Raw genomic sequence first — 11,839 nt, 5'->3', positions numbered from 1 at the left:
GTACCTCTGAAACAAATAATGCAATATATGTTAAGAAAGAAAAAAAGAAGAAGAATGTAGCAGGAGGGGAAGAATGAAGGGGGGGAAATCGGAGGGGGAGAAGAACCATGAGAGACAATGGACTCTGAAAAACAAACTGAGGGTTCTAGAGGGGAGGGGGTTGGGAGGATGGGTTAGCCTGGTGATGGGTATTGAGGAGGGCACGTTCTGCATGGAGCACTGGGTGTTATGCACAAACAATGAATCATGGAACACTATATCTAAAACTAATGATGTAATGTATGGGGATTAACATAACAATAAAAAAATTAAAAAAAAAAAAAGAAAGAAAGAAAAATGTATGCTGTTGTAATCACAAGGGACTGTCAGAACTTTAACTCCCCCAGTCCAGGGAGCAAAACAGAAATCATGGGTTTGCTTGATCTTCGTGTAAAAACCACACATGCCTTTTTTGATTGGGATAAAAGTGAGCCCCCATGAGCTATTTACTCAACTGGGAATAATACTTCTCCTGGAGAGACCTGGCTACTGCATCCAGTGATCTATGCCCCTGCTAAGTCTCTTCCCCAGCAGTACTTGCGAGGGAGGCAGACCCCCAACATTATTGCTGTTGTTGCACTGATTAGTGTGAACTTCAGGGTCAAAGAGCAGCTGGTTGGATCCTCAACATCAGATTCTAGGAGGCTTCAATAACCCGCTTTGCTCTCAGTGAACACAGAGCTAACTCACACTGTTTCCCCATCACAAATGACTTACTTTACTCTAGAGCTGTAGGGACTGTGGGCTTGATTAACTGCCGAAGTCACAGAGAGTGTGGTTCTGACTCCTTATGAGGAATACTTTCCTAAGAAGGAGGGTGACAGATATCTGGAGGAGGCCATCCTGCCTCTGAATGTTTTCAAGCAGGTGAGCACATCTCAGGAATGTTCCTGAAATGACTCCGGCTTTGTGCGGCCCTGTTGGACGAGAATGACCTCTCCAGTTCATTCCAGTGCAGAACACTTCCAAGCCTATGAAAAAGTGTCCAGTGAATGTGCTCTGCAAACATACAGACACTATGTAAACATGAGGCAAATATTTTAAAAGATGAAGAGTGTGATACTTGTTCTTCTGGGAGAGTGGTGCTTGGAACTTGGTGCCCTAGCAACATACTTTCCATGCTCAGTCGCCTGCAGTTTGTTCTCATTGGCCCGCTACACAGTTATCTGCACTATGTGTTAAAAACCTGCTCAGCCAGAGACCAAACAAATCGCCAGGGCATTTTCCAATCAGGGCCCGTTTATAAAAGGTAGAGCAAAGAACAAAGCTGTGGGGTTTGATTCCTGGCAGGAAGCCAAGCTGCGTCCTCAGAGCTCCAGAATTTACAAGGAAGAAAGAGGAGGGATTTATTAACTGAGATTAAGTTAGACTTAAAGCGACAGAAAGCTTAAAACTAAAACTGAAGCATCCTCTGGGATCCATACTGGAAAGGCAGAAACAAAAACGAGATATGTTCTGGGCTCTCGGACGATTTTTTTTTTTAGTGCAAGAGTGAAAGCTTTTAAAGACGCCCAAAGCAGAGATTACAGAATGGCCTTGATTAATGATAGAGGATCACACACCATTGGAGCTGGGTGAGATGTCCTTCAGCGACCATTGAATGCAGTGGTCAGGGTCCTTCTGAGCCACCTGCGCAGTGTTCGCAGTGCCCCTACTGTGTCCTTAGGGGTGTTGTTTGGCTCCCTGTGCTGACAGGAGTTCTCTTCTCTTTGACAAAAGCTTGGACAAATTGAAGCTATCCTGAAATAACAGCTCTCTTTTTACCTAAAAGAACAGCTCCAGCTGGCCCCCCACACCCAGTTACCTTTGTCCATTGAAATCACCAGCGTTTAATGAGCTGTGGTTACTTGCTTCTGGAAGGAGGGTGGAGTGGGGCTGGGTGGCAATCTAAAGGAGGGGAAGGTTCTGTGTGTGTGTCCATTTGAACCAAGAAGGTGTTAATTATCATTCTTGTGACCATTTGTTCATCCACTTGTTCATTTATTCATTTTCTTGTTTGTTTCCATTCTGAGTCTGTCCACAAAATGTGTTTGGCAAAACCGAGAGCAAAGGGCACGTATGCTAGAAATTAAATACAAATGAAGTCAGGTCTCTAAGAAGGAGGAAACAGATTTCATCCATGAATTGTCATATGAAATCTGTGTTAATATCAAGTGTTACTCTGACCTCTGGCAACCAGGATAAAAGGGAAATACACAATTACTGGTTGTCAGAAAAGGAAAGAAATATTTCAATTTCTTCCAGAGAAACTAAGTGTTGGTACTCTGGGGCTCATGCCATTGCTGAAGACTTTCAGGGGCTTCATACAAAGCTCTCAGCCCAAGGTACACCCCTTTCTCCCCCTCTCTGTCTTCAAAGTCCTTCCTTCAGACCACCTGGAGCACCCCCAAAAAACATGTCCTTAGTGTTATTACGAGCCCTGTCTATATGTGTCAGGGCAGGACTTGGGGTAATGGATCTTGAAATGATGTTGTTCATGTGGCTCTAGGATTTGCAAAATCTGAGACCAGAAAGAGGAATTGTGGGGAGAATCAGAGTCCAGTCCTGCTGTGGCTACCCAGCCTCCACCAATGAGCCTTTCCTTCTCCTTAAAGAGCCGTAGGCACTTTCTGTGGCCTGGTTCTGCTATGTCAAGGTGCTTTTTCGAACAGGTCATCTAGAGGGAAGAGAATTCTCCAGAACACACTTCGGACAGTGTTGGCTCAGAGGATTAGTAGGTTAGGATTAGTAGATGATACTAATTTTACACACCATCTTGGCCCCTCAAAGTGGGGAGTAGAGTTAGACGTGCACAGGGTTCAGGAAACCAATATTATATACACATAAGGTGAATACTGTCGAAGTCCCACCCTAAACTCCTGAGCTCCACTCTGAAGTTGTAGCAGGAATTTAAATTCTTCCAGAAGAGGGAAGAGGCATTGTTGAGATTCCCATCCCTTGAAGTGCCTTTGAAAGCATGAATTGACCCCATCCTCCTGACTTGGGATTTGTCAAGGGATATACCGGAACATGCTTGAGTATGGCAAGGGAAAGAGTTACGGAGATCTGATGTGTTGGACTTTTGTGACAGATGGTATGAGAGAGAAAACACTGGAAAAGTAGTGTCTTTTCTCTGGGATCCAGATGAGTTACCTGACTATCTACTGAACGTTTGTCTGTCTGTTTGGTTTTAATGTAAACATACGTATCCTTTGTATACATTGCATATTCATTGAAGCCTATGTTTTAGAATGCCTAAAAAAAGGAATATTTCGAAGTGAGAAGTAGCCTTTGTGCTCTATAGCTGATATGAAATAATGCCTCTGGTTTCTTGGGCAAACATCATCATTTGAAGAACCAGGTGCAGCAGCTGGGTTTCAGAGCACGGGCTACAGTCCTTTGCCCTTGTCCTAATTATATTGACTCCAACCACGTATTTTGCTAGACAACTCAAAAAACTGGGCGTTGAGCCCTCAGGTGAACAGAATAAATATGCTCAATTCTACTTGGAATGTTTTTCATAATTATTTTAAGCAATGACTTGATTCTTACTTATGCTTATTCTTTTTAAAAGTATTAGAAAGGAAGATATCCACAAGACAAAGTAGAGAGGAGCTGATAAGAAGGGGCGTTCTTAAGGAGTTGCCTGATCAAGGTGAGGAAATTACTCATACATTTAAAGTAACTTGATCCTTTATTCTTTGGTCTTTCTTTCATTTTCTTTTAAAATTTAAGATGATCATGGTCTTTGGGAGATAAAGCAGTGAGTACGGCACTCTGAGAATCTTGCTTTAATTCAGAATACCTTTGTGGGCTGCAGAGAATCTAAGGTATTCTAGAAAAGAAATTTAGTGACCTTCACTGAATTCCGTCCTTCACTATATGTCACTAACCCTAAAGCTCTACAGAGGTACTCAGCTGAAGATACAGATAAGATACAAATGTTTACATGACTCCTCATCTGTTCTTGAGCTTCAGTCTTTCTATACAAGTTAACTCAGTTGTTTGAGTAAATGCAATGTTGTTGCTTGGCTCCTGCCTTTTGGTTTCTTAAGCCTACCAGTAAAAGAAAAGGGAGAGAAAAGAAATAGTAAATGTATCTTTTGTTCTTGATACTCTATAATACAATCAAATTTACAATCAATAAGGCACAAATGGACAAATTAAATTAATCCGCTTTATGCATTCTCTCAAGTAATTTTCCTAGTATTGTTCTCTTTTCATTTCTTTGAATCTAATTGTCTTTCACCTTTTCACTAACAATTATTATTTCTAAGTATTTTGTTTTCCCTGTCCCTAATCTTCCCCTTTTTTCTCTATCCTAGCAAGAGGGAATCTTGCTCAAAAAGACTAGGCTTAGATAGAAACCAAGATAGACCCTCAGAAGAAGACACCAAGATTGGTTATTTCTCCAAATAAGTAACACCAAATAATTTTCATTGCTCCCCCTACTCTTAAAACTATAGGAAATTTTGTTGATTTACCTCATGCCTTCCCTTGCCCCACCCCCTGGACATTTACTGGGATAAAGTAGTATTACTGTACTTTTATGGGAACAAATAAAGTGCTATTAATTTGGAATTAAATCACAGAATTCTGGTAAATGTTCTTTGCAAAGAACATCTTTTGGAATTCACTATTTATAAATCCAAATGACACACTTTTTCCAACATCTGAATAATTCTAGAGTAGAGCTAGGAAATGCTTTACTATTTTACTGCTGTTTCAAAGAATATAGGGAAATCTAGAGTGAATAATGCCATTTTTCTTGAGCCCTCAAAATTTAGGCATTTTATTTCAATCTCTGACCGATTACATTTTTCTCATTCTGTTTTATGAATGAACTTTATGTCTTCTTTAATTTTCTGTTACCATGAAGCTATTTATTTCCTATCTGGGACTTTTAAAGATAAAAAAAAAATGCACATCCCTAACTTTTTGTTCCTGGAAGGTGGGCTTGCAGTATCAAAATTAGTCTCCCCTCTAATCTCTCTGGAGGCAGGCGAGAAATTACAGACCCACTGAGCAATCACCTTTCTGAGCTATCACCTTCCTGGGCTGGGCCAGCACAATTGTTTGGTATCATTTATTTGGAAATTGTTTAAAGAAAGGAAAAATGCAAAAATTTATGATTGAAATTGCTAATGAGTATGAAAGATAGAGATTTAGAGACCCCTTTTTTACCTGATTAAAAATTATAGCTAGAAAAGAGTTTATTTTTTCTAAAAACAAGTGGCACTGGTCAACTTAAAGAAATGCTTAGTGTTGATTGGTTTTTGTTCTGCCTAATCTGTTAAACTATTTACTTGATGGGTTATAATTTCCGATACTTACTTCCCAGAATTCTGATTCTAGTTGACCTTTTGGTAACCTCCGCAGACTGAACATTAAAAGTTTTTAAAACATAAAAGAACGAAACAATTTTTCACCTAAACATAATGTAATATTTAATGTTTGGGAAGTCCTAAATTACTGAATTTTACTTTCTGCCTTTTTCATGGTCCCTATATGGAACTATAGAAACGACCTAATCCTTGAAAGTTCCTGGTGATGCCTATCGTAAATAGAGTCTTTCCCCTTTTCATCCAAAAGCTGGAGAAAATAGTTTTTTGTCATTTCTCCAGAAACAATTATCTTGAGAATTTCGGTCTGTTTTCAGCTCTAGCCAGAGACTGGAAGCTGCTGTGCTTGGTGACCACCTCTTGTCTTCTGCCACTGAAGATTCATCCTTTGCCTTGATCTTCCTGACCTTGCCTTAGCTCTTGACAGTTATTGTCAATTATGCCCTTTATTCAGGGAGCCAGATAGACTTTTTCGATCCCTCCAGCTTCCCTGGGTTTGACCTCATCCCATCCCACCCCATACCCTCACTCCCAGCTTTTATTATTATTATTCCTTTTAGATGATCTTTTTTACACTAACCTCTAACTTCCATCTAAAAGTTCAACAGTTGGTCTTCTCTCCTGAGAATTCCCAGGTCTAGTCCAAGGTCATTCCTTATTTTCTGGTTCTTTCCTTCCATCTTTTCCCTTAGCTTTAGCATGAGGGCATGGAGATGTTCCTGCCTGCCGTGCAGCCTCCTTTCTCTCTCTTCCGCGGTGTACTAGTTTTAACCTTCTGATGAGTCACTCACCGTTTGGTCATACACAACTTTCTCCTCATCTCTGTTTCTCTGTTAACTATATCCCAGATATACTCGTTTGGCCAGAAAGAGGGAAAGCCCCCAGACACTCTCCTGCTCCTTGTTTCACCACTGATGTCTGTGTGTGCTTTATCTCTTGCTCACTTGAAGCTTACAGCCTTTCCTGAGCTGTCTTTTTCCTCTGCACACAAGGGCTCCTATTACTTATGACATCAGCATCTTCCCCTGCTCTCCTTTGCTGGCAGGTATGTGTGCATTTTACTTACATAAATAAACTATATGCACCCCCACTGGCTGACACACACATTGTGACACACAGAAATGCTCACATACATACATACACTCACATACTTAATCACTAACAAAACACATGTCCACTGTCATTCAAATATGCTTCTAAATTCACTTTTATACACAGACATAGATATATGGACATGCACACATTGACATATTTATTCTTTCACCAAAATATGCTCAACTAATTCAGTCATATGAAAGGGCTCATACTGTTTTATGAATGAACTTTATGTCTTCTTTAATTTTCTATTACCGTGAAGCTATTTATTTCCTATCTGGGACTTTTAAAGATAAAAAAAATTAACATCCCAAACTTTTTGTTTATGGAAGGCAGGCTTGCAGTATCAAAATTAGTCTCCCCTCTAATCTCTCTGGAGGCAGGCGAGAAATTACAGACCCACTGAGCAATCACCTTCCTGGGCCAGAAGGAAGGGCTCAACTTGTTTTAACTCTACCATTATGCACAAAACGAGAAAACTTTTTCAGTGCACACACCAATTAATTATTAATAACTTCAGTTCTACTCTGTTTGATGTTTGAATTTATATTTATCACATATCGGTCTCTTTTTCCTACCTTATTTTCATAGGCACTAGCTTTATTTCAGACCTCGAAGTAAGTATCTTTCCACATTGTTGACTCTATTAGGTGAAAATCCAATTTCTTATTGCACCACGACTATTTAATTTTCTCTCTAGCTTTTTTTGTTCTAGATTTTAAAATCAATTACTTAACCTACTAAAGAATTTTAGCATAATAAGGGTTAAAATATAATTAAGTTTTTGCTAACATGAGTTCAGCATATTTTTGTTATCAATTAAAGGCCGAGTAGTCAAAGATAAATTTATATTTGGGTTGCCTAAAAATTGAGGGTTTTTTTATATAAAGAAGTGGTTTTCTATTTTGTTTGGAATTTTCCATTCTTACATTAGTTTTTAATTTCCCTGTGTCTAATATCGGGACATTACATTGTGTCTCCCCTCCCTTGTTTTTAATAGCGAATTCCTTGGTATCTAATAATAAGAATTAAGAATCATTTGGTTTCCCTTTGGTTTGACCTATACTCTTTAAAAAGTATTACCTTAATTTTATTGAAATAGTTAAGATTGATTTGCAGTGGCATTGCCCTCAATTATCATCTATTTTACTTGTATACAGGAATCAGATTATAGGTACTTGGAAGTTATATGGCTCAGCAGTGATTGCTTTTTCATTTTGAGCATGACAAAATTCCATGATATGTATTTTTCTTATTAAAATGTCATGCCTGTTTTTATGGACAAGGCTAATGGATTTTATGTTGAGCCAAAGCAGTTCAATTATATTTAATGAAAATTTGAGAGATGATCTCTGTTTTACTTATAATGATTGCCAAAATAAGATTAATCAAAGACTGCATAAAAAGAGCTCTAATCATGCATTTCTTGAACTTTGCAAAGTCAAAACTTCAACTCATTATTATTATTATTATTTTTTTTTTACACTGGTAGCAAAGCCACTTAAAATGTTCCAGATACGATCTAGGGTTAGTCTTTTCAAACATCACTGAATTAAGAGTTTATGCAAAAATCTCATTCACTTTAGAAACTTCTAGAAATTATGAAACTTCACGGATTAGATTTAGTTATTTGTGATTTAGATAACATATTAGAAATTTTATTTTCACTTGTGATTTTTTTAAAAGTTCCTCTGTAATTATTTTTTTTCACATTTTTTTTCCCTCATGTTTTCAAATTATAATTAGGCCACATTAAAGGCTTTTGGTCTGTTATATTTAACAATTACCTGAGTGCATTTTAATATTTCCATCAATAAATAAGAAAATGAAAATAGAATTAGCCTCGCTACCGCCTTTCCCTGAATACAGAGTGGTAGTTATATTCATATGTAAAGTTAACATTATCACAGATGCAATCGTGAGACAGAGATGGTTGTAAATTTTCATATTCTCCCTCTAATCATTTGTATATGTAATTACATTTCATGTTATTTGTGTATTTATATTCACCCTATGTTTTCAGTGCTTGTTAAAAATGTTTATTCCATTTTTCAGATTTCTCCTTTTACCGTTCAGTTTGTGAATGACAAAGAGACTCCTAAGTACTGACTTCAACAAAGCCTAAGTACAGAAGAGAAGGGCTCTGTTGCCCAGGGATGTTGTATAATTAGGATAATAATTCCCACTGTCGCGAAAGGGCAAGCGGATATCCCCTCCATTGCTGCTTTCCCCCAAGACTAAGGATTTTCTAGCTCTTTCTTTGGAATGAATTATTTAGTAAAACATGGTGAAATGATGCAGGATGTATTTGGTTCCCAGGGTCTGAAAACACGAACCCAAACCCTACAGTCCTAGTAACTGGAAAACTGGGTTTTAAGAAAGCCATCAAGTTAGACATCTAGGTGTTTCTTTCCCCATTATAGATGGAGATGTAACAGTTAACTTTGAAAATTCAAACGGGCACATGATACCCATCGGAGAGGAATCTACCCGAGAGGAAAATGTAGTAAAATCTGAAGAAGGTAATGGCTCTGTAGCTGAAAAATCACCACCTCTGGAGGAAAAGGCAGAAGATAAGAAAGGTAAAATCAAGAGAATCTCCATATTCTTTTACTTCAATACAGCTCAATGTTGAGAATCAGGTCTTAGGCTCCAAATAGTGACTCTTAAGACCAGTTAGGGAGAAGGTTTGCAAATACAAAGAAGAGAGAAATTACAAGTGAAGAGAAATGGGATGGTTTTCTCAGGTAGATGCATACATTTTGTAAGCACGTCATTTAATTTTTTTACTTGGAAGCATTAATTAACAGTAATAAGCAGATTGCCTCTTCAATCATTAGAGCTATCTGGGAATATTATCCTTTCCTCAGGAGCTTTCCCTCAGTATTTTCTTTTATTTTTAGAAAAAATGCCATCAGTCTGAATATCTTCTTCTATTAGTTAGAAGTGACCTTTGTGAGCATGTCAGTGTGGAGGGATGGAGGAGTATCAAAACCAAGATGGCTCTTTCCGCCCAGCATCATCTCTCCAATAGTGGGAACTTGCCTGGTGGCATCCATACACCCAATATTGTAGGTTCTAGTCCAGGTTCTAGGCATTTCTGAGAGAGACCCAGGAATAGTTCCCAGAGATGCTGGGGACTTTGGTTGACCACAGCCTCAGCTTCATGATTTGTCTGTGCAATTGGAAATTTCAAAATATGCCAGGGGCAATTATGCCCTTCCCTGAAGGCTTCTTAAAAGACCTTGGTTTCTAGAGTGAATATGCTATGGTCGATTAAGGTACCTGCAAAATCTGTGTCTATCAAGGACCCCTCAAAACATTTCACAAGTTCCCGGTCACTGACTGATTGACTGATTACCTCTCCCTAAGACTTCTATCATGTGCAGGAACCTCCAAGCCTTGTACTTATGCAAATCAGAACTGAAACCCCCACAAAGTAAGGATCTGTTGGGAGATTCTAGATGATTCCATGCAGCCTAGAAATGAATCCTCAGGAAGCAGACTATTTCCTGTTCTGTAATGTCTGCCTCTGAGTTGGATGGCAAAAATTTGTCAGACCTAGCTTAAGTTCTGTAGGCATTGTGAAAATTCTTAGAAACTAAGCAGACTTCTCTTCCTCTGTTATTGACCCAAATCCTCTAAAGACAAAGAAAACTAAAGAGCACTTGACAGACATTGTAACTTAAAATCATCTTCTCTGGAAGTCCATAACCCCTTATTTGCGTGTAAATTAGCCTGTAAAAATTTCAGAAGCCTCTGTGAACAATCTGTTAGAAATTTATTATTTTGCTTTATTTATTCAGTATTAAGTATAGTATTCATGAGGCTTTACTTAGTCTTGTTCTATTGAAGGACTCTGGTTAAACTTACAAATACTGATTATAAGAAATTAGCTAATATTTTTAATGATCATATTCCTGGAACATAAAGAGAAAATAGACCTAAATAGATTCCAGTGGGATTAATTTGAAAGTATTCATGCAAGTAGTGGTTGTTTTTTTTTTAAGTCCCAACTATCCTGTCTCACCCAACTGTTAAATTTCAGATCCATCTGTGGTTTGTCCCTGGTACGGCCTTTTCACATTCAAGAATCACACCCTTCCTTACGTAATGGTGCCATCATTAATGCTTGCCTGGTCCATGTGGGATGTCCATCAGTGGTCTGGTCATGCTTCAAAGGAAGTGCTTCCCTTATCAACTTAATAAAAAGTTGTTGACAGTTCTATTTTAATGAAACCAGCAGGCCTTGATGTTCTAAAAAGATGGCAGACCTCATAGTCCATGGGTATTTGAGAGGTGTTTTTGTTTTCTTATTCTTTTTTTTTTTTAAAGATTTTATTTATTTGACAGAGAGAGACATAGCGAGAGAGGGAACACAAGCAGGGGGAGTGGGAGAGGGAGACGCAGGCTTCCCACGGAGCAGGGAGCCCGATGCGGGGCTCGATCCCAGGACCCTGGGATCATGACCTGAGCCGAAGGCAGACGCCCAACAACTGAGCCACCCAGGCGCCCCATGTTTTCTTATTCTTTACTTAGAATTAGTACATTCAGTTCTTTTTGGTCAAACAAGATCTAAGCATCTTGCTTGGCTGGTCTGGATATCAAGAGATGGAAATGCTGGACATGCTGCCACACCCCAATAAGGCAGCAAAGCTTCCCTCCTGCTGCGTGGATGGTGCGTCTGCTGGAGCCACACGGAAAGTGAGGGAAGGCATTTGGTATGGAAGCCACTTCCTGAGAGTCAAACGAATGTCACTCATAACTCACACAGTACACAATGTTAAACATAAGATAACCTCATAAACAAAGATAACCATTTACTTCTCTGGGAAGACACCGTTTAATTCCAAAAAACAGCCCAAGATTCACTTTTGCTTCTGCTCCTTTCATGGTTTCACTAGCATGCAAATCCACAATCCCATGCTCTTAATTCACCCTTTGGGTGTTCTTAATTCCCTTTCCGGGGGGTGAAATGCTCCCTTTCCTTTCACATTAAGCCAATTTATCCAAGAGTGTTATTTCATCTATTAATTGTTTATATTTGCAAAACCGTGCCACATGCCCATAAGCCCCCAAATGCTTGTATGTCTTTGTAAGATAATATGTCAGTACTTTAATAATTGAAACATCAGTGTCAAAGAAAATAGAACAAATGGCAAATGCCCTTACACTGCATGGTGTGTAGGTTCCACCTGCAACTCTTGAGTGTTCCTGGGGCTCTGGATGGCACTGGACTCCAGAGTTGGTACGGTGGTCTGGGACCTCCTCTGCCTAACACTGGAGACTCTTCCCGAAAACCTTCAGGGCTTTCAGTCTCCCATTGTTCCTTCTCAGTGAGTACCTTTAAATATGTAAGAAAAACTGATCTTCAATCTGTTACA

The 11,839-nt window shown here is 38.9% G+C and overlaps 1 protein-coding gene across 6 annotated transcripts in view; it reads left to right on the top strand.

The window, feature by feature from the left end:
• The window catches only part of PHACTR2 (phosphatase and actin regulator 2), a 196,171-nt gene that overhangs the window by 128,305 nt on the left and 56,027 nt on the right, over positions 1-11,839 (top strand). For 5 of the 6 annotated variants that reach the window (XM_032407752.1, XM_032407754.1, XM_032407750.1 and 2 more), the window contains exons 3-4: positions 3,593-3,673; positions 8,879-9,037. In XM_032407752.1, the coding sequence (XP_032263643.1) occupies positions 3,593-3,673; positions 8,879-9,037 (240 nt within the window). The remainder of the gene's footprint in view (positions 1-3,592; positions 3,674-8,878; positions 9,038-11,839) is intronic. The other variant, XM_032407753.1, reaches the window with a different exon arrangement.

This window comes from Phoca vitulina, unplaced genomic scaffold (assembly GCF_004348235.1).
Source record: "Phoca vitulina isolate PV1807 unplaced genomic scaffold, GSC_HSeal_1.0 scaffold9, whole genome shotgun sequence".
NCBI classification, from domain to species: Eukaryota; Metazoa; Chordata; class Mammalia; order Carnivora; family Phocidae; genus Phoca; species Phoca vitulina.
This window is presented reverse-complemented; position numbering and strand designations above follow the sequence as displayed.